This window comes from Martes martes (genome assembly GCF_963455335.1).
Source record: "Martes martes genome assembly, chromosome: 1".
Classification (NCBI taxonomy): Eukaryota; Metazoa; Chordata; class Mammalia; order Carnivora; family Mustelidae; genus Martes; species Martes martes.
The window spans coordinates 65,047,451-65,074,767 of record NC_137888.1 but is presented as its reverse complement, the minus strand read 5'-3'; the positions used below and the strand labels follow the sequence as shown (position 1 = coordinate 65,074,767).

Genomic DNA, 27,317 nt, shown 5'->3' with positions numbered 1-27,317 from the left:
GATATTCCATGGTATTTTATTATTTTTTTTAAAAAAGCATTTTTTGAATGTTTTATTGAATCCTAGATACAGATGTTCAAGGATATGGGGCCATTGCAGTTAAATATGAATAGAAAAGCTGAAATGGTATTTGTGTAAGTCTGTTCAAATTGCTAATAGAGACAAAGCTCCGTTAGATGAGCTACCTGTCCCCTCTAAAGTGGTTAATATGGGGAAAATAACCAAAAATTTTACCTTCCTTCTAGTAGTAATGGCATAGAATAAGTTGAACAGAGCTCCCCAACCTCCTCTGAAATCCAGGGGGATGTGTCTCGCCCAGGCTTATACTATACACATGTTATTTTCAGGTCAAAAGAAACAGTCACACTTGCTTGTAAGGTCACTGGCTCTGGTAAGCAGACCATCTTTTTGCTGCAAAAGAAGAGCAACAAGAAGGTATATACCTTCAGGGCAGGTTCGTGATTGGTCAGGAGAGAGGGCTAGGAGTCCTGTGTGAACCCATAATGTCAGGTGAAGGAAGTCTACGATCTTCCATTATAGCAGTCTACTACTCCTGTCCTCCATGTGCCCAGAGGTGGTAAGACCAGTATCAATCCCTTCTAGAGGCACAGGAGGGTCCACACCTGTGACTGTGACCAGGCTGTGCAATTAGAAATCTTTGTTCCAATAAAACCATACATAGAAACTAAATAAGACATATACAAAATACGTTCTATATTTATATATAAAGTTATCCAGCTATATATCAGATAAAATGAAGTTTCTTATATTGAAGTGGGAATGGGAAGTTGAAAGTGATAACTGTTGCGCAACAGTATGGATGTACTTAATACTACTGAATTATACACTTAAAAATAATGTAAAAATGGGCGCCTGGGTGGCTCAGTGGGTTAAGCCGCTGCCTTCAGCTCAGGTCATGATCTCAGAGTCCTGGGATCGAGTCCCGCATCGGGCTCTCTGCTCAGCAGAGAGCCTGCTTCTCTCTCTCCCTCTCTCTCTGCTTCTCTGTCTACTGTGATCTCTCTCTGTCAAATAAATAAATAAAATAAAATATTTTAAAAAAAATAATGTAAATGATTTTTTTAAAGAGTTAAAGAAAACAATTAAGTCTGGAAGAATCCAGGGAGTATCTGGCTATGGAGAAAGTGGTGAAGGGGTGTGCGCTTCTCTCTGTTCCTCACCCACACCCCAGCTATTCTCCACCCTCTTTGGCTTTCTAACACCTCCAACCCAAGATGGCCTCATAGGAAATTCAAGAAAATGCTGGGTCTTTGTCATTTCTTCACTGAGGAAGCTAACCACTGTGATGAGATTGCACCTCAACAAATGTCACATCTAAGGTCAGGATTGGTCCTATGGGTGTGCCGGAGTAGGGTAGGGTGGGGTGAGGTGGATTTGGGTGGGGCTTACTTGTCATTGACCGGCAAAGGAGCAGTGCAGAACTTCCCAACAATGGTAGTCCGGTCTTTTCTCCAAACTCGGTGGGAAGAATGAAACTTGAGTTTCACTTGGTTTATCTGGCACTGAGGGTTGGCATGTGCTATGACTCCTTTCCCCTGTAGTTCCTGTCTAGGTCTGCAAGGGAAAGGGAAATTAAGCTACCCAAGCACATTTGGCCTTTGCTTCCCCCTTGGCTCCTATGGGGCTCTGCTGGTAGTGTTGTTCAGCTGTCATGCACAAAAGAAGTCCTTGATAGTGGGGATCATAATCCCTTGTATCACACTCAACAGCCCCCTGTGCACATACTCACAGCTTTAAACATGGTTCAGAAAATAGTTGTTGATTTTTGAAAGCAAACAAGTGGACATGGCAGCAAAATAGTAGCTCTTGGATTTTCATATCTGGAAAAAAAGTCTGTGTTCTTAGATTCCTAATAGGAGAAGATCTTCACTTTCAGATCTACCTACTGGAAGTACAGCCCTCTTTTAGAGGCATTAAGCTCCATAAATTTTGTGTGGACTAGGCCGAGCTTGGATGTGTGGATGGGAACAAACAAACAAACAAAAAACGGATCTTGAAACCAGACAGAGCTGGTGTGGTGCCCAGGATTTGTCTCCTGCCAACTGTGTGGCTTTGGAGCCACACGTCCTATGTCTAATCTCCGGCTCTCCCACACACTAGCCATGAGCCTGACCCACAGGGTTAGGTATGCCTCGACTGCAACCTAAGTGACCCAGAATGAAAGTAGAATTCAGGTCTCTCTTGGCCCAAGATGGAAGGAGTATGAAGTGACCAATCTAGAGAGGTGACAAAGACAAGATTCGGGTGTGGAACAAGGAAGCCTGCTGGGATTCCACCAAACTGAGCAAAACCCTGGGGTGCAGGGAAGGCACTTGCCTCCTGTGTCAAGCCCATGGCCTCTCCAGGCTCAGAAGCAGTGGGGCCTGTAGAAAGAGGAGGAGAGCAGAGGGCGTTGGGCACTGGGGATCATCGAACAGGGAGCACACGGCTCAACCACATGGTTTCTCTTTCCTTTCTGGCTTCTTGGAGTGAGAAAATGTCTTCTTCGTGTCCTTTTTAACCCCAGGTTAGTCATATAGTTTGTTTTTTTTTCTTTTGAGGAAGATTCTATATGACTTTAAAAGCTGTTCCTTATTTATTTTTGTTTTTGTTTTTTAATTTAAGAAGTGTTTTGAAATATGTCGGGGGGGGGGGACAAAATAAGATTTTTCCTTTTAAGAAGCTGCATGGATAGAAGAGCTTACAAACTAGCAGGGTATGAAGGATGCTGTGAGTGACCTTGAAGAGGAAAATTACCCAGAGCAGATCCAGGCCCAGAAGGCCCCAGCAGATAGAAAGTTACTAGCTCTGTGGGTAGAGCAAGAGATAACCAGCCCTTTCTGCTTTTGTAAACAGGCTTCCCGCAACAGGGTCCCTGCACTACCGTTCTCATCTAAAGCAGCCTCCCCCGCCCCCAGCTGTTGGAACCTGAACCCCTGCACTCCCCTATAAAAAGCTCTATAACCCTGCTTCCCGGGCTCAGAATCTCCAGTGCAAGCAGGTCTGGGTCTGCCAGAGTAAAATAAACCCGAGTTCTCATACTTCTCCGAGGGTCACTTGGTCTCTCTCTGGTCTGATTTTTATTTTTCTGCAACAACCTAAGGACTTGATTTGGGTAAATTTTCTAATTAGAAGGAAATCCTGGGGTTTCACAAAGCTATAGAAAGTAGGGAAAGACCACACATAAACCCCCCTCCTTTTTTTCGATTTCTATTCTGCAAAAAGGAAAACAAAAACAAAAACCAAGAAATTAAAGATAACCACGTTCTGAGTCTTCTACAAAAGAGTAAAACGCAAATAGCTTTGGGGAGAAGGAAGAAACAATCTGTGGACGTCCCTTCCAATCACTTGGGGGGCTTTTTTAAAAGTGTAGCGGTTGAGGGGCTCCTGGGTGGCTCAGTGGGTTAAAGCCTCTGCCTTCAGCTCAGGTCATGATCCCAGGGTCCTGGGATGGGGCTCTCTGCTCAGCGGGGAGCCTGCCCCCACTCCTGCCTACTTGTGATCTCTGTCAAATAAATAAATAAATTCTTTTTTAAAAAATCCTTTAATTAAAAGTGTAGTGGGGGCGCCTGGGTGACTCAGTGGGTTAAAGCCTCTGCCTTCCGCTCGGGTCATGATCCCAGGGTCCTGGGTCGGAGCCAAGCCCCTGCATCGGGCTCTCTGCTCAGCAGGGAGCCTGCTTCCTCCTCTCTCTGCCTGCCTCTCTGCCTACTTGTGATCTCTGTCTGTCAAATAAATAAACAAAAATCTAAAAAAAAAAAAAAAGTGTAGTGATTGAGGTTCTGTCCAGAGACTCAGCAGTAATCGGCCTGGGGCGGGGTTTGGGTGGGGAGGGGTCAGTGGTGTTTAATGCTCTCCTGGTGATTCTAACCAGAGGCCAGTTGTGTGTCATTGTCTTGACTCCTGCTAGGTCATCTCATCTACCAAAGCGCAGGAGAAGCAATGAAAACACCTGGTGAAAATAACACAACCTCAGACTGATCTAGTGAAAATTATTCAGCTATTGTCTGCAAGACTTAGGTGGGCACATGAAGATCTGTGTTGGGATCCTGCTTGCCTGCCATCCCTCTCTCTCTGTGGCCTGTGTGAGCCGGAGCCCTGGCTGGTGGCAGGGTGTTTGGGAGTCCAGAAGTGTGCTCCTCTGGGCGGAAATTTGTTTCTCCTGCTAGCACAATTAATGTCTAACGCTGCAGCCTGAGAAATCTTTCCAAATTCCAATCTGATCCGGTCACTTTTCTGCTTCGAAGTCCCACTGGCTCCCAAACTGCTCTCGAGATAAAAACCAAATTCCCTAACCTGTCCTTCTTACCTCGCACAGTCTGGCCCTGAGCTACGCCCCCGCCCCAGCCTTCTCTCCCAGTGCTTCACCCCCTGCTCTCCGCTCCTGCTCCTGGGCTGCATTTTCACGAACCCTCATTGGGTAACTTATTACTACTCAAACTTCACCTTCTCAGCCTTGGTCTGGCTCTGTCTTATCTGTCCTCCTGACACCCACCGCTGTGGACAATTGGACACATCCGTGCACATGCACTGCTCATTCCTGTGTTTGCATGTTCGCGCCTCATCCCACCCCTCGAAACCCACACGTCTCAGGCTCCCCTGCCGGCGGATTCCAGCGAGGTCTAACTTGCAGGAGGCACACTTAGTGGGGAGACCACTTCAGGCTGTGATTCCAGAGGGGCTGTGTTTCCTGCCTGCTCCCGGCTCCCACCATGCAGCCCCCTCCCTTGGTGGATCCAGCTGGCACTCTACCAACACCATGACCACCACCACCACCACCAGGGCTCTGTTCCTACAACCCCACAGGCCATTGGCCCCTTCCCTGTTGCTGATCCCTGCACTGCCTCCCCACTAACCTTTTGGGTTTTCAGCTCTCCCGACACATTTGTAATTAGTTCCCTGGGTTCCGTTTGTTCTCTTGGACTCCGGGCTTGGGCTCTGGTTTCTGGACTGGACCCTGACTGAGACAGCAACCTCTCATTAGACTGGCTCCTGCTGGCTTATAAGTAACTAACCAGTTGCTTTTTATTATTTTTTATTTTATTTTTTTTAGTAAAGCGATAGAAGTTTATTTAAAGTTTTGGTTTTTTGTTTTAGGGTTTTTTGTTTGTTTGCTTGTTTGACAGAGAGAGACACAGGGAGAGAGGGAACACAGCAGGGGGAGTGGGAGAGGGAGAAGCAGGCTTCCCGCCTGCCAAGCAGGGAGCCCGATGCGGGGCTCAATCCCAGGACCCTGGGATCATGACCTGAGCTGAAGGCAGACGTTTAACGACTGAGCCACCCAGCCCCCCCAAGCGATAGAAGTTTATTAAGTGAAGATACAGAAACAGCTCTCAAGAGTGAGAGGGGTCCAGATAAGGTTGCCAACGAGGGCCTCTAGGGCTGGACTTTTATAGAAAGCTAGCCAGGAAACTTAAATCCTTTTAACATCTCTATTGATAACACCTTCAGTGGCTTGCTTACTTTTTAGGAGTGGTTATTCTTTGATGGTCACAGGTGATTATCATAAAGACACCTGCCCCACATGACCCACCCCTCAGGCCCAGGGCAGGGTGGTGCCCCATGACCAGTTGCTTTTTTTTTTTTTTTAAGATTTTATTTATTTAACAGACAGAGATCACAAGTAGGCAGAGAGGCAGGCAGAGAGGAGGAAGCAAGCTCCCTGCTGAGCAGGGAGCCCGACACGGGGCTCGGGGCTCGATCCCAGGTCATGATCCCAGGACGCAGGCTCGATCCCAGGTGGGATCATGACCTGAGCTGAAGGCAGAGGCTTTAACCCACTGAGCCACCCAGGCGCCCCACCAGTTGCTTTTTAAAGAGACAAGCACGTCTGCTGCTGGGTTCATCTCCCTTGCCGGCCTTGAGCCTCCCTATAGTTGAAGTTCTCTATCTTCCCACCTCAATCCTGGTCCTGCCAGCTGGTAGACCCAAATGTGCCCCCAAAGGGAAGGAAATGCTCAGCCTGGTTCTTAGGATTAGTGCCACATGGCCTCAAGCCCTGCTTTCCTCGTACTCATTTGCTAATTGACCCTCTGCCTGAGATTCAGTTCTAGGAACTCACCCAGTACCACACCCACTTTCCAGGAGTAGGTGCTTCCCAGGCTCTGGTCAGCCCTCCCTGGGCTAGTGGCTGAGGTCCTCCTACTTGCTGACATCACTGATGCCCCCTTCCTGGATTTCCATGACTGATGTTTCCTATCAGGGACCCAATTCTCATGTTCTTACTAGCCCTCGAGATGTCCCATTACTTCTCTCACCTGCTTCCTCTGGTAGTATCTAAATACACCATCCTTGGATTCACTACTGATCCTGAACCTGGGACAATTCCCAGCATGTGTCTGTGGGTGCATCCGTCATAGGCACTGCCCTCACCCCACCTCTAGCACACAGGGCTGTCATGGGAGGGGTGTGTGTGTGTGTGTGTATGTGTGTGTGAGGAGGGGCACTTACGTACATGGTGATCTTGACCAAGGAAGTAATATTGCTACTCAGGAAGGTGACGGAGATGAGGGTGTCCTTGTTCCTTGGCTCCTGCAAGTAAAACTCCACGAGGCTGTGATGCACTGGGAAACCAAAGCAGAGCAGACGCCTAGGCCAGAGGTCAGCGGTGCCCAACGCACACCAAGCCCCAGAGAGCTGCAGGGCAGGAATCTGAGATCTGCCTCTTAGCAGCAGATTACCTGCCATCCCAGATCCTTAGCTTCCTCATTGTAAACTGGGGGTCATAAAAATAGTTCTGAATGAGAGTTAAATGAGATAATATCTACAAAGTCCTTACACAGTGCCTGTGAATAGGAAGCATTCGATACATGTTAGTTTTTGTTATTACTTGTAATGCTAGAACATCCCACTCCTCCCTGCTTGCTGACATTATCTTGGTGTTGTGGTCTTGAAAGAACTGAAAAGAACTGAAAAGGATGTCTCTTATACTAACTAAGAACTCATAAAATGTAGCATTCCCCCCGCCCCACAGTTTTAGGAAGCCCACTCATGTGTAGGAGGTGACTATCTCCCTCTCTGTGGCAGCCTGGGCGTCTCTGTGGCATCCCCACCCTCCCAGACAGCTTGGATCCTGGGGCTGTCAAAGCTTATGTCATTGACACCTACTGGATGAGGAGCCTGGCTCATGGTGATACCCTGGGACCTGCTGTCTCTCTGGCAAGAGAAGTTAAGAAGAATTACAGCTTCTCTAACACCTTATCCTTTCTTTATTAAGGGGGAGGCCCAGCTGGCAGCATTTTGCTGCATCTTGGGTCTTGGGGCATTTTCACAGACCTCTCTGGTGATCCCGACAGAGTTGGAGAGGCAATCCTTCACTTCCGCCCTACTTGTACTTTTTCGTTTGTCATGTTTAATAGGCGGCTATTGGAGGGACATCAAATGGCTTTAGGTAGATGTGACACTAGGCTGGAGGAGTGCTGTGATCCAGCTGGGCTCATGGGGCTGGTAACAAGACTCACTGACAGGTGCTAGGATGCCAAGAACCCACAGGAAAGAAAACCAACGCTGTATGCTTCCCCTCTGCAGCAGAAAACATCCAATGCCATGCCCCTTCTGTCTCTCTCTCAGTTGTTTGCTGGGGGATGCGGATTGTTATGGTGATGGGCAAGGGCTGAATTGGAGTGGATAACCAAAAACTACATAAGTTTTAGGGATTCCATTCTCTAGGCTGAGTTTGGTATATTACACCACTTCTTCCTTTGCCAGCAAGTCTCACCTCATCAAGAAAGTTTCCTACAGTTCTGCTTCTCTCTTTTCAGTATCTGGAAGCCCCGGGAGGGTCATGTCTATTAATGTTGGATGGGTGGGAGCTGGGTGAGACAAGGGAAGCAGCACACAGAGCCTTGGATGGGAGGAGGTCCAGGAGACCTGGATCCGAGGCCAGCTCTAGTTCCTCACTGTGTCCCTTTCCCTAAGTTACTCAACCTCTCTGTGTCCTGGTTCCTTCATCTGTAAACAATAACGCTTGACATTACCTCACAGAACATGGCAAGGATGAAATGAGGTAATGAGGAGAAAGCGCTTCATGAGAAATACTGTCCTACAATGGGAAAGTAATATTGTTAGAAAAATCATTATTTGGAGAAGCTTCTCTGCCCTGCTGGCACATGCCTGGCAGGTGTCAAGGGTGACCAGCAAACATTGCTGTGGCAACGGGAGCCCAGTGCCGTGGTGGCCTGGGGGGTGGGTGAGAGTGGGGAGCTATGGGCTGCTGGTGCCCCCTGAACCGCCAGGTGGATGGCCCATCCCCCCAGGTAGAGGAGGGTCCCAGCCGCAATGCTCAGAACAAAAAGCTGAGAACTGCAAGGCTGAGAGCACGCAGACAAGCAGGTATTCACACTGGCTTTTTTCTTTCTGTGCCTCTCTGAGGTTTATGAATAGACAGGGTCATGCTGCTGGGCCACAGAGAGGGCATCTCACCACAAATAGGAAACAGTCACAAAAATGGTGACTCCATGCATCTGCCTCAGCAGGGACCTTAACATGCCTCTAGCCTCAAGTGCACCCCAGGCTCCCTGCCAGTATTCCTGGCTGTGCAGATGGGGAGCGGTCGGTTCAGGTGGCTGCAGAGCTGGCCCGGAGCTGGAAGGAAAACTGGACATCTGGTCTTGGCATTGCCGCCTCTGCCACTGAACAAAGCATCCTCCCTCGAGCTGACCTCTGGAGAGGGCGGTGAGGACAGAGGAGTGACCAAGAAACACGGCCGTAAAGAGCAGATTGGCGCTCAGAAGCAGAGCAGAGGCCAGTGTGGAAGCGGGTGGTGGCATGGAAAGAGAACAGATTTGGGAATCGGAAGACCCGGAGTTGAATTCTGCCTTTTCCACCACACTGTGTAGCCTTGGGCAAGAGGCTTCACCTCTCAGAGCCTCTCCTTCCTCACACCTTACTCAGAGTTGGGTTGTCAGGTGAGTGGATATATGTGAGAAGCCCACTGTGGACTCTTGTAGCCCACCTGTTCCAGGAATTCTCTCTAGCATAAGCACCCCCATCCAGTCTCCTCCGATTCTGACTGATAAAGGGAAAGGGATTATATTACTGATCAAGTTCCTGTCACTGTGCTAGCAACTTCCTGCATACTAGTTTATTTTATCCTCGCAGCTGATTCTTTGAAGTAAGTATATTATTGCTCTCATTTTCTACACACAGATGTAGAGGTTCAGAAAGGTTAAGTCATATCTCCTGATCACATGTCTGGTAAGTACAGAAGCTGAGATTCAAATGCAAGTTTGTGTGACCACAGTCTGAGCTTCGGGCTCCACATCACATGGCGCCAGAAGTTCTGGTACAAGGAAGGAATGGCCATAAAGATCCCTCCAGCAACCAGACAAAAGCTGACCCGAAAATCAGTTAGAATTAGCATGGCCATATAATTTATCATCCTAACCAGCATACTTTTGTCCTGTACCCACAATAAACCAGACAAGATCCCAGATAACAAGCATAAAAAAGGAAGTATAGTCCTTCTACTTAAGATGCAAATAGCACAGGGAAAGATGATGCTCCAACCTGGGACAGATTTCATAGATTTTAAGACACACTTTCCTTTCACATTTAACATCTTTTACCAGCATCTGCACTTCGATGAACTACCATGGTTAGAAGCAACAGTGAAGAACTAGAATAGGCACATGTAGGGGAAGGAGGGCAGAGGGCAAGGTTTAATATTCTTCAGAGACCCCTACCTGGGAGGGCTGCCCGGGTGGGAGATGCATAAGGTGGGCACCAAGGAGGGAGCACAAAAGTATGCAGGAAAGAGGGGTCTGGGGGCCTTCCCAGAAAACCATACTGCAGAGAACCCACACCGGAGGGAGGCAGGAGGAACTAGGAGAAGTATACATACAGTAACATGTCCTTAAGTCTTCATCTGAAGCAGAGCAATGGGTTGGACTAGCTCTGAAAGTTCAGGATCTAAGACCAGTAGCTGCTGCCCTTCCACCCCTCCTATGACATCTTTGCCCCAGTCTTTCACCGCCCACCTCGGCCACCACTGAGCTACATGTCTTTCCCCCAACTTACCACAGTACGGAGCCTGGGCAGTGGTCAGGAGGAAGACTTTCACTTCCTTGGGAAGAGGCTCTATCTTGACACCACTTTGTTCCACCAGCCCTGGAAGTAGAGAGGCAAAGACAAAGACAGCAGAGCCCTGAGGAGGCCATTGCACTGTCCCATGGCACCCAACCACGTTTGGATTCATTCATGCACTCATTCATTCTGCAAACAAGGCCACTGTATGCTCATTCTATGCCATGCCCTACGGTGAGTCCCAGGGTACCTGCAACCCAGTCCAGCCAAGGATAAACACACAAACAGGAAGTACATTCTTCAAATCATCTGGCCCATTCAAGAGATATTTAACAGAAATTTAAAATTATGTCTCCAATTGGCAAAATAATTTATAAGGCAATTGTTTTCATGGCATTTATACCTTGTGCAGACAAAGCACAGGAAAGTGTTTGACCTGAAGAATAGTGGTTGACAAGTTAGGGAAGGGTATTCCGAGCAGAGAGTACAGTTTGGACAAAGACACACAGGGTGAAGAAAAGAAATATTCTTGGAAGTTCAAGTAGTTAGTTCAATTAGTTCAAGTAGTTCACATTTCTCTGGGGTGTTCAGGGCCATGGAAAGTGTAGCAAGAGGTGACGCTGGCAGACAGTGTGAGGTGGCTGTTTATATCAGCAGGCCCATCACATCTGGGGGAAATTGTGGCATATGCCCACTGAGTTGGAAGTAATGTTGATTCGCTTTATTGTGGGAAGCTACATCTACTTTAACATTTTGTCAGGCTGGTATCCGTTTCATTCACAGAAGGAATGACAGGCTGCTGCAGCTCTGAATGGCAGCCAAGGGTGAGAAGTGAGAAAATGAGGGAGGGGAAGGAGCCATTTATACTGCCCAGAGTTCTTCCTGAAATCCTTCATCTTGGAAAACCCTAGGATATTCTCAGCAACAACTTGTGGAAGGTGAGTTGAGGCCAGATCCCTCCGCCTTTTCCAAGCCCTTCTCCCCAGACAGGCCTGGATCCAGGAATGTGCCCAAGCCGACCAGCAATGAGACAGCCCTCCAGCTGGCCCGTGGCCACCAGCCTCAAGCCTCTAAAGTGGGCCATGGGTGCCATTCTTGGGGGCTCCCCACAACACCTTGATTGAGAGTCCATCAGGAGTTGGAGAATGACTGGCCTAGCTAGAAAGACCTAGGGCAAGCATCAGGTCTTGGAGTGGGGGCAGTGGCTCTGGGCTATACCAATGTTTCTAAAGTGTCCTGAGTCTGGACTTGCAGATGAGGAACTGTGTGTAAAAGGTGTGTGCAGAGCAAATACGGCATCAGGCAACAATATAGGGGGTGAGGGGTGGGACGTGGAAGGCCAAATGCCTTCTTCCAAGTGGGAACAGGCTGAACACTTTATTGGTGAATTTCCTTACTCTGGTTGGACAGACTTCTTGATCATAGGAAATCAGGACTTACAGAGGTGGCAACTAGCAAGACTTTAACTTTCCCGAAATTGTCAAAGGAAGCCAAAGGGGTGGCATTTACCAATTCTTGGACAGGAAAGTAGAAAAGGGTTAAAACAATCCAGACATTGTCCAGCAAGAAAGGCCTTGTAGTTGACACAGGGAAAGGCCACGAGTGGACAGGAATTCTCCAGGGCACTGATGTAGAGGTGCACAGCCCTCATGTGATCACAGATCAGGTAGCTGTAACCTGCACAGGGGGAAAAAAATACAACCAAGTCTTTAGTTAAGGACAAATGAAAATCTCTCCAACCTGCTTACTGTAACTCTATTGAATTTTATATTCCAGCAGGCAATAAATACATGGTATCTCTTGAGCCACATTTTAAAATGTTAACGGACATGGCTACTATATTCTCCCTCTTCATTTGAATTTTCCTGAGATACGTAAACTTAATCTATCCAAAAAAAATTGCTTAGGGGTGCCTGGGTGGCTCGGTGGGTTAAAGCCTCTGCCTTCGGCTCAGGTCATGATCCCCGGGTCCTGGGATCGAGCCCCGCGTCGGGCTCTCTGCTCAGCATGGAGCCTGCCTCCCCCTCTCTCTTTGCCTGCCTCTCTGCCTACTTGTGATCTCTGTCTGTCAAATAAATAAATAAAGTCTTTATTTAAAAATTACTTAATTTGAGATCCATCTTCCATGATCACGCAAACTCTCTTTTGGAAAATGGGAGCTTGCTGGGAATTGGTAATCGTGACCCAATTCTTTTTTTTTTTTTTTTAAGATTTTATTTATTTATTTGACAGACAGACCCTGGGATCATGACCTGAGCCGAAGGCAGAGGCTTAACCCACTGAGCCACCCAGGCGCCCCAATCCTGACCCACTTCTTACAATGAATATCTGTTTGCACGTTTTACCTTCTTCATCATCACCTACACAACCCAATTTTTTACAACCTCATGATACCCAACCTAGCAATGAGACAATCAAGGGAGTCAGCAGCAGTTTGCAATAAGTCTCTGAAAGTCAATGTGCTTCAAGTTCACCTGGCCAAATGACTGATACACTGAATTTACCAAATGTCCCAATTTAATAAAAACTTGGTTTTCTTGTTATTGTTTACTGTATACAAATTTGAAGTAACTCACAATGGATGAGTTGGCGGGGCTAAGAGGTCTATAGTGAGCCACAGCTCTAGGATTCTGGGTCTTCAGATTCTCCCTTCACCTTGGGACCCCCACTCTGGGACCAGCAACCAAGTCTGAGCTTGTATTAATTTGCCTTCCCCCATGGTTGGAACACTCTATGGGAAAGCTCCTTCTAGGTGCAACAGGGAGCTGAGGGACACAAACTAACCCCTTCTCAAACTGTGTTATGAAGAAAAATGAAAAGTGGCCACCTAAAATGCCACAGAAATATTCAAAGGTCATCAAAACCAAAAAGATCTTATCTGATAAAAAAAAATGCTAGAAAATCTATAAATTGTGAAAAGAAATGTGTTTTTGGAAAATCAATAAATTCGGTAAATTAGATTAGTGGTTATTCAATAAGATTGTCAAAAGAGTCCTTAAAATGTCAAAAATTTGGTAACGCAGGAAAAGACTAAAAACATAGTAAACAGAAATCAGGATAAAATTCTCATAAAAAATGCTGATAGGTTGACTATATTCATAAGAAGAACAAAAAAAGACTAAAACAACCCTTGATCCTTAACTTTTGACAAATTCAATGTTATTAAAATAATGCTAAAAAGAATGTATTCAAAGAGAACATTCCAGAATACAACTGACCCCTGAACAACAAGGGGGTTGGGGCACCATGCCATTGAAAATCCATGTATAACTTTTCACTCCCCCAAAACTTATTTGTTAATACCCTACTGTTGACAGGAAGCCTTACTGATAACATAAACAGTTGATTAACACATATTTTGTATGTTATATGTATTCTATACTGTATCCTTACAGTAGAGTAAGCTGGAGAAAAGAAAATGTTAAAAATCATAAGGAAGAGAAAGTACATTTACAATACTCTACTGTATTTATCAAAAAACCCATGTATCAGTGGACCTGTGCAGTTCAAACTCATGCTGTTCAAACATCAATTGCATATTTAGAAAATAAGAAATGTATATTCATTGAATGAACTCAAGATAATTATCTTGAAAACAGTTCTGGGGAACTGCCAAATTTAATAAGTTTAGGGAAATGGTCAACAGTGGGTTGATCCTTCAGCAAGCCAGGTTTGGGAATGTCTTTCTACTTCTGCCACCATAGGCTCTTGCCCCAGACGTAGTTAGTGTGGACCATGCCACAACATGGCGCCCAGGAAGAATAGGGTTTATTGGCTTGAGTGATGATCTATCACTGCAGGACCTAAGAAGTGGGGAGGCCAGTGAAAGTATGGTGCAAGCTTTTCATTTCGGGCCCTCCTCCACCAGAATTCCCCGGGCTCCTAAAGACATGCATTCAGTAAGTGCAGGGAAAGGCATTATGGGGCATAGCAAAGGACACTAGGGCTCCACCCAAACCCCAGCTCCGTCTGGCTCTCCGACCTGCATGAATGAAGGTGGGACAGCCAGGCTGGTCTTGGCCTCCATTGACAAAGTAGTCCACGTGTCCAACAGGAATCCGGATACCCAAATCTGAAAGGAGGAAGAATCCCATTATTTTGGATTGCAGAGGCATATCTTGCAGGCCCCACAGCGGGGGTCCTCTGGCAGCAGAGCCTGAACTCTGACTTTGGAAGCCCAACCACTCTGTGTGCTCATTGGGTGCCTGCCTCACTCCCAAGTGCTGGGACACAGCAGACCGTGCCCTCTGTCTTCTACACTGAAAGGCAGCCAAGAAGAATAAAGCCATGAGCAGATAATCATATTTGTCTAATAAAATAAAAAAAAATAACTCTGGTATTTTCTGATAACTCACTAAATGTTATAAGCTTGGTAAATGTCCTTATCAAACAAGCGCTTATTTTGTTTGGAGCAATAGTTCAGGCAGATATATATTTGGGGCCACATTTCCACAGTCCCCCTCATATTTTTGTGCTGTCTTGATGGAGCAGAAACCTGGCTAATTTGAAAGATTGTGCCCTGGAGTTCCAATTTCATCAATGTGGCTTTATCTGACCCTCAGACTCGGTCCGAGCCAGTTGCCAAAGACCCCAAGTTTCCTCTTCGTAACATCTTTCCCCATCCCACATCACTACTGTAAGTGATTGGTTGTATGTTACTTGTTTAATGGCATCTATCCAGGGCTTAGCCAAGGACCTAGAAGTTGTCCTTGCTTCCTCCCTTTCCCTCATTCCCTACACTTAGCCCATCACCTGTCTGGTCAGCTCTACCTCCAAACTGTATTTCAAATCTTTCTACTTCTCAACGTCTCTACTCCCCCCACCCCTGTGTAAGCCCCCACCATCTCCTATCCAGACCACTCCTGCAAACACCTTTATAATGAGCCTCCAGCCTCCCTTAATGTCCCCTGCAGCCAAGTCTCTGCCCAACAGCCACAATAATCTTTACAAGAAATCCTAATGCCTCCTTGTTCTCACCAGCTATAGAATAAATTGTAAACTCCTACCCATGGCCAGCCTGAGCAGGACCCCCTTGTCCTGCCTCACTCTCTGCTCTCTAACCATGTGGTTTTCTTTGCTGTCCCCACTCACGTCCAGGCTTTGCTTTTCTCCACCTCAAATGTTTTCCCAGATCTTCCCAGGGCTGGTTCATTTTCACCTTCAAAGTTCACCTTGGATAGAGTTTCTTCAGTAACCTACCTGAAGGGGCTCCCCCACCCAAATCACCTCTGCTCCCCCTCCTTCACCATCGTAGTCACAGTGTGTAATTAGGTCTACTTACTTGTCTGTTCTATAGCCTACAGCAGGGACTCTGCCTGTCTTTTTTTTTCTGCTATATCCCCAATACCAGCACCATGCCTGTCATATTGCGAGTACCTAATATATATAGAAGGAAGTAATGAATGAATGAATGCCCAATTAGTCTCTATTTCCACGTGGGTGGGACCTTTTTCAATGCCCTGTACACTGCCATATTCTCAGTGCTGACCCATAGCTCAATAAAAATCAGTTAAACAAAATGGAATGCTTCCCCCTCTCATCACATTAGGAGGAGGGAGCCCCCAACTTTGAAGGGGACTGAGAGGCCTCGCTCTGGTAAATGGGAACCTAATAAGTCACCTATTTAGCAAATTTAAAAACAGAAGGGTTAACCTTGACAATTAACCGGTTAACCCAACAGCTAGGCAGAGGCCTGTGGGCTTTGCTTTCCTATCTGTGAGATGATGAAGGTGGAAAAGAGGGTTAAATAATATGACTGCATGGGTTCCTTCCAGAACTCTGAATCTGTGAGCGCTAGGTACTAGAAGAGGGCTTCTGACCCAAAGGAATGAGACACGGACACTTCTCACTTGAACTGCACACTCTTCTGGTGAGGGATAGGCATTATTTCTTCCTGCACCCACCATGCTGAGCACAAGGCCTGGCCACTTCTTGGGCATTTCATAAGGGGTAGAAATGAGAAAGAATGCCCACCCCCCCTTCCCAGATGGTCAGAACAGCTTCATTTGGTCATAATATATTTAGGGTTGTAGGTCTTTCCTGTGCCTGTCACTGTTGGCGGCGAGGATTCTATTCTTCACTGGTCTGAAGGGCTGGGCTCCTCACTAGGGAGGAGGGAAGTCCTGGCAGGCCTGAGTATCTGCCCCAGACATGGAATGCCCCAATTGCATGGGGCCAGTCACATTCACCCTGAAAAAGCAGCATGACTGTCCCAGATGCCTGCCAGGCAGCAATGCCCTCCCCCACACAGCCTCATCACAAGGGTTAGTATTAATCAGAGATCAAGATGACTCCTCCCTTCAACAAAAGCTCAGAAGGGAGGGAAACTGCCCAGAACCACACAGATACCGGCTACCTAGCCCCTGCCGGGCTCGTTTCCCGCCCCTAGGAGGGCCACCCACGCCCACACTCACTGTCAGCATCCGTGTGGATGGCCTCCACGAAGAGGGCATCTCCAGGGTCCAGGCGCTCCTCCAGGCTGGCTTTGGTGTACTCCGGCCCAGCGGGGTCCAGGCCTGCTGGGACAGACTGATGTCAGGGGCCCTTTCCTCTTGGTTGCTGCAGCCCTCGTGGACCCACCACACACCTCTCAGGGCCCTTCCCAGTCAGTTCCTAGAGTCCTCCAGCAAGGACCCACAGGTAAGAGGACAGCTCAGGACCACTGTACCCAGGAAACCCCACGTTGTCATCTACAACTCTCAGTGACCTAGCTTCTCTGGCTCTGAAATGAGCTTGATAACATCAGTCATTTGGTAAGGGCTAATGTAAGTAATATTGATCCTCATGTACTCATCACAACAGCTATAATCTTTGGAGCACTTACTGGGTGCCAGACCTTGTGCTAGTCCTCATAACAACACAGTGAAGTAAAAATTACTATCCCCATGTCTTAGTTTGAATGCCTTTTTCTCTCTTTCCCAAAAAACAGACCCTGAGACAAGGACTTAAAGCCCAAGAAGCTTATTTGGGAGAAGATCAGAGAGAGTATAGTGAGGGAGTAGGAAAATTAGAGTATGAAAAAACGAATGTTTTATCATTTGGGGCAATTGGGTCTTATCCCACTGGGACCCTTCTGAGAGGCTTTGTAGAACATGACTCAGATTTGTCCCACTGAAGGGCCAGAAAGATCGGGGTACTTACCACACAGCTCTAGTCCCTTATTCATTGAGAGTAGCTTCTGAAGCATAAAGTCCCCAGCGCTTTTGCAAGTATTTAGCATAATTGTCTAAGGGTGATTTCCACAGTGGGCCAAGCAGATATGAGCTATTACAACTAATTGTACAGAGGTAGTAACTGAGGCTCAGAAAAAATACGTGGCTTCTTACACTGACATTAGAGATCACACAATAACAACACAATACTGTTTCAGGCAAAAGGGCCACAATAAATAAATAAATAAATAAATAAATAAATAAAATTTATTATATAATATATAATATATAATAAATAAATAAATAAATAAATAAATAAATAAATAAATTTTAGTGGAAATAGATAATCATAAGAACAAAGATCTCCTCTGCTCACCTCAACAGAGGCATTTCCAGGCCATTCTCTCTCTATCTCTAAACTTGGGAGGATGGGCAGAGAATAACGTTACCTGTGATCTGTCCTAATTGGCCTTTGTAGAAATGTCCCACCATGCCCCCAACGTGGGCCCCCAGGCTAACTCCAATAATGTGGATTGAAGACTCTGGCACACCCAGCACCTAGAATAGGGCATTTACAGGAAACCACATGTGGGCCACAGCAGCCTCTGGCCTCACAGGCTCACACCTTTCCCTGAAGCTTCAGAATCAGAGGACCCTGGGTATGACATACCCCCACACATGCTTTGGGAGAAGAAGGCAGAATTTTCATCCCATTCATGACTTGCCCTCTTCCTAGACACCCCACCTTGACGACTGCCTCACTTTCTCTTTGGTGCCTTAAGTGTGTGAATAATGACCATGGCCACTTCCTCTTGAGGGACTCTATATCTAATGTCAGTGGCACATTCTACAGAGGAGAAGCAGAGGTTCAGAGTGGGGCAACAACTTGCCCAAAGTCAACACTGTATGTGGTAAAGTGAAGATTAGAAGGGAAGACCCACAAGCTACTGGGTGGCTCTGCTTCTGCCCTAAAGCTCCTCTTCATGTGTTGATGCCTCTTTTCTGTCCTCTGTCTCCTCATAAGCAGCCAAAACTCACCCCCAAGCCCTTCAGCACCTACCAGGAGTTTTCTGAGGAAACGGGAGATCTCAAGTCCCAGCTTAACCACATTTTCCACGGCTGAGAAGTAGACACCTGTAGAACCATAAACCCAGTCTACAGCAATCACGTTAGCATTTGCTGCCCGAAGAAGACTGCCAATGAATTTATCAATCCAGGAAGGCTTTGTACCTAAAGCCCTAGACAGAGGGCCAAGAAAGGATAGGAAAATTATCTGTTAAGTCAATATCCATTGTCATGGAAATGATGACACTCTATTAACAGAATAAATGGGGGGGTGAAGGTCAAAATAATTAAGGGGGGTAAATGGGCAATAAATCTTACACCACTTTGAGCATAGGGAGAGCTTAATCCCAAAGTCACCAGGGCTTCAGCCTGTATATATGGAGACTTTGTGTAAATTATAAAAGGGCCTTTTGTTTCCGGTAGATGCAGCCTCATACCAGGGCCTGGAACTCAGGTGGGATTTCAGGCCCACCAGCCCCCAGTCAGGTATCTTTGTGCAGTGCATACTATACACACCATGCATGTTGACACTGCTTGTGTTACTCATGGGGGAGAAAAGATAGTTTTGTACCTTAGAGTTATGATTTGCCATCTTAATTCTCATTCTATAATATAAGCACTCTCTTTGAGGGATGATTTTATTTACTTGTTCATTCAGTCATCCTTTCATTATTCAATGAGCCAGGCAGTATGTTAGGTGCTTTGTGAAAAATAAAGAAAAATAATGGAATGCCTGGGTGGCCCAGTCGGTTAAGCTTCTGCCTTCGGCTCAGGTCATGATCCCAGGGTCCTAGGATGGAGTTCCACGTCAGGCTCCCTGCTCAGTGGGGAGCCTGCTTCTCCCTCTGCCTGCTCTGCCTGCTGCTCCCCCTGCGTGTGCTCTCTCTCTGACAAATAAATAAATAAAATTAAAAAAAAAAAAGAAAGAAAAATAAGATACACTTTCTATTCTTTTGGAACTTAAAGTATAATTGGCTTTTCTAGGAAAAGGAGAATGGTAGAAAAAATTTCATAAAGCTCTCCCAAGAGATTGAGACAGGGAGAAGTTTTCTCAGTGGCCCACAGTAAGGGAACAGTAAGGGCATGCTCATGTGGGCAGAGGAGCCCAAACTGGGTGTGTGCCACAGAACGTGGCTTCAGGGGATCTAGGAACAGACAGAGTAACAACCTGCTGAGCTCTCCAGCTCTGTTAGCTATCTCTGGGTTGGGATACACTCAGCCTTGGAGAGTGGTTGAATATGAGATTTGCTGGAGGAGAGACTTTGGCACAAGAGTGAAGAAGAATGCCTATGGAGGGAGGTGGCTGGGTCCCCGGAGTCCAGTGACTCAAGAAGCAGAAAGAACCCGGAGACTCTGAAATGGTGATCCTTTGTGCAGTGCCTCGGTGTCCACCTCTTCGTTGGACGCCCCCATCTCTAGTTGTTTGATATCATTACTATTTCACTGCATTCTCTCCTTTCCTCCCACCAACCTTCCTCTGTTTCTGGCCTTGTCGTTGGGCTCTGGAGAGAAGATGTTGGAAGGATGGATGGTGGTTGAATTGAGACTCAGTGTTACAACAAAATTTGGACTATAAGACATCAAAGAAATTGGAGAAGAGAAGTGTCTAGCACCTGAGGAAGGTTAACCTCAGGAGATGATGGAAGTAGCACCCATGAGTGGAAGTTTTTAAATCGTGAAACTAGGGAAGAAATGAAGAAGAGGAAATAAACCCTTGGATAAAAACACCATGCTGTTACTCTGATTGCACAAAGCCTATGACCTCATTGGCTGAAATGAATCATAAAACCCATGCTTCAGGGAGAAAAGGATCACTGAGACCATCTGTACCACTTCCCTTTTATTCAGACATGGAAACCAAGGCTCCATGTGCTGGGGCAACTTGTTCAGGATCATACATTATTTACTGTGTGAGAGCTGTAGACAAGACTGAGTGGAGAAGTAATGCACAACACCAACAAGAATGAACAATACAATGTGTATTCACGTTGATATGAGACACCTTCAAAGATAGCAGGAGGTGAAAGATAAAACATGGGACTGTCAGTAAATCCATTTCTCCTCTTGCTCGCACTAACTTTCTATGGCATTATGGTCACTCTCTAGTTTCTAGCTGGAATGTTTCTATTGGCTGATTACTCCCACCTGAATCCATGGATGAGTAGTTTGGTTCCCAGAGTGACATTGAACCCAGAGTTTTGGATGTCACTACTTTCCTGCACTAGCTGCCCACAGCTGGGATTCAAAGGGGTGAAGAGGAGAAACTGGACTTTGAGATTGGTGCCTTGGAGAAGATTAGCATTCTGGAAGTCAGTGCACTTTGTCTGTGCGGTAGGAGGTGCATCTCCTGGAGGAAAAAAAAACAAAAGAAAAACAAGAAAGATCTAAGGTGAGGTCATCTGTTCTTAGAAGGAAGAAAAGTATTCTTGAGAGGAAGAAAGAAACAGGGACTTACAAGCATTTATTATAAATCAGCTAGTGCACTATTCTGACTAATTTATTAAACACATCACTTCTGTAACCAAAATCTGTGAATAGTTTTCATGTCTCAAGATACAATGCCAGAAAAGGACCTATTACTCAACCAGAAAAGACTAAAGGCCATGGTGAAGTGGATATTGTTATGAAATAAATCAAGCTGTCCCTATAAATTGATATGTTAAAGTCCTAACACCGAGGACCTCAGAATGTGACTGCATTTGGAGATAGTCTTTAAAGAGGTTATTATGTTAAAAATAAAGCCTGAATCATCAAAACCACGGGCTCCAGGAGCACTCTGCCTGTTCAACTACTGCTTCCTCTGTTCTGGCCACATGTCTTCCCAGCTCTTTCTCACACTATACAGTCCTAGACCCCCTGAGGGTGTTTGCACTGGCCATCCCTTCTGCCCCGAGTGTCCTCCCACAGACATCCCCTCTCTTCTCCTTTGAGTCTTTGCCTGTCAAAGGTAACTACCTCGTTTAAATTGCCACCTGACTGTGCCCTTCACCCAAGTTCTGTCAATCCTCCTCATCCTGATCTATTTCCTCTTATAGCAATCATCCCCTTCTAACCTCCTATGGCATTCACTAGTTTACTATTAAGTGTATTGTTTATTGATTTCCCTACATTAGGATATACTTTCAAAGAAGGAAGGAATTTTTACCCATTTTGTTTACTCTACTACCTAGAATAGTGTCTGCCACAGACAATAAACATGAAAAGCTAGTTCTTTGAAAAGAATAATAAACTAGATGTACTTTTGATAAGGCAGAGTAAGAAAAAAAGAGGGAAGTCACAGGTAAACAATGTAGAGAATAAAAAGGGGATATAAATAGATTAGATTTTTAAAACCATAAAAGAGCATGTTTATATTCAACCAAAAGTTCAAAATACATTTTCTTCCTAGAAAATGGACAATTTCCTAGAAAAGTATAGCTTACTGAAACTTACTCAAGAAAGAAAAAACAGAAAGTCAAATGTCAAACTATAGCATTAGGGAATTGAAACAGTAGTTTTCAATCTCTTCATCAAAAAAACTCTACCAGGCCAGACAGTTTTACAGAAAAATTCTACCAATCCTTCGATTCTCATCACTATTCTGGAGAATAGAAAAGGGGAGAGAGAATCTAAATTCATTCTATGAAAAGAACAAAGATATCGAAACTGGACAAAGACAGAAGGAGAAAGGAAAATGGAAGGCCAATTTCACTATTTTTTTTAAAGATTTTATTTATTTATTTGACAGAGATCACAAGTAGGCAGAGAGGCAGGCAGAGAGAGAGGAGGAAGCAGGCTCCCTGAGCAAAGAGCCCGCCTGATGCGAGACTCAATCCCAGGACCCTGGGATCATGACCTGAGCCGAAGGCAGAGGCTTTAACCCACTGAGCCACCCAGGTGCCCACCAATTTCACTATTAAACAGACATAAAAACCTGAATTATCAGCAAATCTAAGCCCATAAAGGATAACAAGAACTAAACACGCATCGTGGCCAAGTAGAGTTTAATCCAGGGAATGAAAAGATGGCTTAACATTAGAAGATGTATTAATGTAATTCACATATGAAAAATGAAAGAAAAAAAATATGCTCATCTCAATAGATGTAGAAGAAAAAAGCACAAAATTTAATACCCAACATTTCTTAACCTAAGAAAAAGTGTTTACCAAGAACCTATAGCAATGACCATATTTATGAGTGAAACATTAGAAACATTCCATTTAGAACTGGAAACAAATGAGAATGTCTGCTATCAGTGCTTCTATGAAATATTGTACTGAAAGGTCTAGTTCTCGCCAGGGAAACAAGACAATAAAATGGGATCAAAGTTACAAAGTTTGAAAAGGAGGCGAGATAATCGCTAATATTTGCAGATGATAGAATAAAACTTTAGATCACTTGGGAATATGGAAGGTGACACAGTGAATCATGTTCAGATATCCCCTCTCCTCAACCCACACTCCAACCAAAGACTAATCATAGATAAATATCAGAAGGGATGAAGACATAACCAATCTCAAATTGAAAGATTATATCTCTGTGAACAAGAACCAGAACAGAATTGCAAGATGGTGCTGAGTTCCTAGTCTGGCAGAAGGCAGAGTGGTTGTGAGAATTCAGCTCTGTGAGGTAAGTGGGGTCTAGAGTGCTCCTTGTCAGGTGTAGAAGGTCAGCTCCAGGCCGACCTGTGGTGGGGTGGGGGTTGGGGGGCTCCCTGACTCTGTTAAGGAAGCTAAAAAACAAACAAAAAATCCCTATTGACTTTTTACCTGGGGCTATAGTTTTATTTAGGCAGAGTCAAAAGACAAGGGCTCACTAATAAGAGCTGAGACAAGCCCCCATCCCTTCCCCCCACAACTGGAGGAGAGAGTCAAAGATGAGAAGGTGGGGAGGGAGGCGCCTGTGTGGCTCAGTCGGTGAAGTGTCTGCCTTCAGCTCAGGAAACTATTTCTCCAGTGTCCTGGGATCCAGCTCTGTGCTCAGCAGGGAGTCTACTTGTCCCTCTCACTCTCCCTCTGCCCATCCTCTACCCCTGTTCTTGCATGCTCTCTTTCAAATGAATACATAAAATCTTAAAGAAGATGAGAAGGGGAGGAGGTGATGGGGGGAGGCCAAACACAAGCTTCTCATTGAACATTGAAATGAAACTAATCTATTGTGCTAGAAGACAAGATAATAGTTATCTCTGGGGTAGTAGTGATTAAGAGGGGATACATGGAAAGGGTTTTAAGAACCTGGTAATGTTTTATTTCTTGACCCAGATGTTGGTTACAGTGGTGAATTCACTCTGAAAATTCCTTAATCTGTATACTAATAATCTGTGCCCTTGTCTATATATATGCTACACTTTAATAATGAGTTTACCTAAAAAACATCCTACAAACAAAATGTCTACATATATAAAGAAATCGAATGTTTACAAAGATAGTCAATAAAACCAATAAATTAAATTCATTCCAGGTAATAATAAGGTTTTAAAAGTCTTTGACATTGACTTTAAAATAAGTATGCTGAGAATCTACAAGGATAAAAATAAAGACAGAGAATAAGAAATCATGAAATAAAAACATGCATAAGTGATAAAATACGTTATGTAGGAATAAACCAGTTTGAAAATTGGAAATGAAAAAGATAACCATTGAAATAAAAAAGGAATCAATACTATAATGTTTAGTACAGAAGTAAAAAACTTTATAAAATTAATTAATTTAGAGAGAGAGCACGAGCAGGGTGAGGGACAGAGAGAGAGGGAGAGGGAGAGAGAGAATTTCAAGCCAATTCCACACCCAGTGCAGAGCCTGACCTGGGGCTCAATCTCATGACCCTGAGATCTTGACCTGAGCCGAAATCAAGAGTTGGACACTTAACCGACTGAGCCACCCAGGCACCACAGAAAAAAAAAAAACCTTTTAATATGAAAGTACAGTTAAAAAGTATAGATAATAGATGGAGAGGTTCCAATTTTTATCTAGTAACTGTGCTCTAAAGGAAGAGAATAGGAGAGGCAGCAATATTTTGAAAAGATCATTGTTAAGAATTTTCCATAACTGAAAAAATATATGAATTCTCCAATGAAAAATTACACTCGGGGTGATAAGTGAGATAAAAAATAAATAGGGGTGCCTGGGTGGCTCAGACAGTTAAGCGTCCAACTCTTGATTTCAACTCAGGTCATGATCTCAGGGTTGTGGGATTGAGTCACAAATTGAGCCCCACATTGAGCCCCCCATGGGGCTCTGAGTTCAGCAGGGAGTCTGCTTCAGGATTATCTCTCTCCCTCTGCCCCCCTTTCTCAAATAAATAAATAAACCTCTATAAATCAATCAATCGATCTATAGGTATATTATAGTATAACCCCAGAACATCGTGGATAAAAAGATATTTTTTAAAAATTCCCAAATGTTGGGGCACATGGGTGGCTCAGTCGTTAAGCGTCTTCCTTTAGCTCAGGTCATGATCCCAGGGTCCTGGGATCAAGACCGGCTTCGGGTTCTCTGCTCAGAGGAAAGGCTGCTTCTCCCTCTTCCACTCCCCCTGCTTCTGTTCCCTCTCTCACTGTGTCTCGCTCTGTGTCAAATAAGTAAATAAAATCTTAAAAAATAAAAATAAAAATTTCCAAATGCATTGGAAAACTTTGAAGAAATGGATAATTTTCTAGAAAAATATAATTTAGTAAAACTGACTCAAGAAGGAATTGTAAGCCCAAATTAAACTACTAGCATCCAAACATTAAACTGGTAATCAAGAGTCTTCTCTGGCACTAAGATACACTAGAGCTAGATGGTTTTACCCAAGAACTCCACCGCTTTAAAGTACAAGTAATCTTAATCTTATATAAGCTGTTAATAGAATAAAAATTTATTTCATGAGGTTATAATAATCCTAGAATCAACAGAACATGGATAGTACCAGAAAAGAAAATAATAAATAAATTTTTTATGGACATACATGCAAAATAATATATATAAATATATTAAAAAAACAAATTTTGGCAAAATAAAACAGCACTGTATGAAAAAACACACCATGGTTAAAGGGTTTGTTCCTGGTGATCTTAGTCCAATATGGCTAGCATGTGGGATTAAGAAGAAAAATATGAGAAATTGTCTTTATAGTAAGATTGCTTAAACAAGCCACCAGAAGCACAAATCATAATAAGCACTAAGAATTAAGACAACAATGCAATAACAATTTTTTCTATCAAGTTGACAACATGAAAAATATTTGATACTACAAAGTATCAACAGACAGGCTGGGGAAACGGCCATGCTTACATACTAATAAATTGTTATAGCTTCTTTGCAGGGCAGTATTTCCCACATCTATCAATAATACTTAAGACAGAAATCCTTTCAGATACAGTGTATCATTTATAAAGGGCCATGTAGAATAACAAGATAGCTCTGTGGTTCATATGGCAGAATTTCACACAAACACACAAATTTGATATACACACAAGGAGGCCATTTTATACACAGACACAAATAAGTACTCAAGAGAAAGCACACATGATGCTGAGTAGCACCTTTTAAAAGTTCCCCGTTAAGGCAGGGGTGAATGCATTCATGCACGCTGAACTTGGGAGCAGGGAGGGATGCTGAGAGAGGCAAGGAGGTATTTCAAGAGAGGGAGGAATCACGGCAGGTCTCTTGGAAGATGTGAAGAGCATACATCAACAAAAAGGTATGAGCAGCTCCAGGCAGAAGGACTAATACATTCTAAAGCCAGGGACTGACAATTAAATGTCTGGTGAACACGAATGAATCGGGACCTGGAGGGGAGGTGGGTTGGGGGGAAGCTTTCCCAGCGGAAGAACCAGTGCTCAGAAGAGAGGGAGCTTCACCAGCCAGAGAACCTCCAGGCCCCGGGAGTGTTTACATTTGCTACATTAAGCAGCAGGCATGGGGAAAGGTGCAATGCAAGTGGCACCTGAAGGAATTTTTTCTAAAGGTCATCCTTTCTTCTGTGGTTAGCAGGGACTCCCTATCGTAGTCCTACCAGGAAGGACAACAAACCTAAATTTGAGCTGGGTCAGTGGATTAGCAAGGACATCTACTGTTCTCAACGACAAAATTTCCATTGGTCTGAAAATTTTTTTTTAAATTTTTTAAAAGATTTACTTATGTATTTGACAGAGACAGGGAGAGAGAGCACAAGCGGAGGGAGCTGGGGAGGGAGAAGCAGGCTCCCCGCTGAGCAGTGAGCCCTAGGCGGGGCTCAATCCCAGGAGCCTGAGATCATGACCTGAGCCAAAAGCAGACGCTTAACCAACTGAGCCACCCAGGCGCCCCATGGAAAATCCAGATTTTAAAATTAAATATATCTTGGTACAGTGGATATTAATAGGGGGAATGTAAATCATATTTTGGAAATAATGAAGTCTTATTTTCTTAGAGTTAATCCTGGCTTGTGCCAGGTGAGGAGGATTAATGCAGAGAAAAGAGTGTAAGAACTAGGGGACTTAAGAGAGTGTCCTGGTTGCCATCAGTCCCATTATGATTGTAGGGTTTTTTCCTCCCTCTTCTAAATTCATCTCAAAGGAGGGCTTTTAAGGGACCTTCCAAAGGTTAGCACTGCATAAACAGGTGGCTTAAGAAATAGAACCACTGACAAAGAAATGTCACCCAATTATCCGAGCCCCAGAATTACCTGCACTTCCAATGCTAAGCCACAAAAGGAGCCCCCATGAGCAGAAGAGTCTCTTCCCGAGGCCTGGGGGCATCGCTGAGCTGCAAGTCTCAGAGCTGGGGTGAAGCCGAGTTCCTACAAGCCAGCCTCTCAAAGTTTTGGACACCAAACACCCACTTGGGTCTCACTAATCATTAACTGGCCTCTTGACCTGTAGAAGAAAAATGAACTCTCCTTATCTGTTTAACCTCCACAGTTTGTGGATTTCTTCTTCTCAACGAAAATAAATACACTTTTCTTTTCTTTTTTTAAAGCAGGAGACGTTGAAACACATTGTCCTTCCTCTCTGAGCCAGACATCATCAGGAAATGATTTCCTGCACCTCTCCCACTTCCCTTGTAAAATGTTAGTAAAAACCAAGGCAGAAGTCTTTCATCTCTAGGTGGTGACAAAACCCTCATCGTACTGGAG

The 27,317-nt window shown here is 44.8% G+C and overlaps 1 protein-coding gene across 4 annotated transcripts; it reads right to left on the bottom strand.

Moving 5' to 3' along the window:
* Nucleotides 1-27,004, bottom strand: PLA1A (phospholipase A1 member A). Of its 4 annotated transcripts, XM_080811579.1 has the most exons (11): nt 26,868-27,002; nt 20,385-20,586; nt 18,235-18,412; nt 17,624-17,732; nt 16,437-16,538; nt 14,006-14,095; nt 11,533-11,700; nt 10,018-10,107; nt 6,455-6,563; nt 1,411-1,575; nt 1-411 (listed from the first exon to the last, which is right to left on the bottom strand). In XM_080811579.1, the coding sequence occupies exons 1-11, from the start codon at nt 26,938-26,940 to the stop codon at nt 327-329; spliced, it is 1,371 nt and encodes a 456-aa protein (XP_080667705.1). In that variant the 5' UTR covers nt 26,941-27,002; the 3' UTR covers nt 1-326. The 4 variants fall into 4 exon arrangements, with proteins under 4 accessions (XP_080667705.1, XP_080667706.1, XP_080667707.1 ...); XM_080811580.1 differs by lacking the exon at nt 1,411-1,575 and having other exon boundaries at nt 26,868-27,004; XM_080811581.1 differs by lacking the exon at nt 1,411-1,575 and having other exon boundaries at nt 6,451-6,563; nt 26,868-27,001.
* Nucleotides 27,005-27,317: the final 313 nt, after the last annotated feature.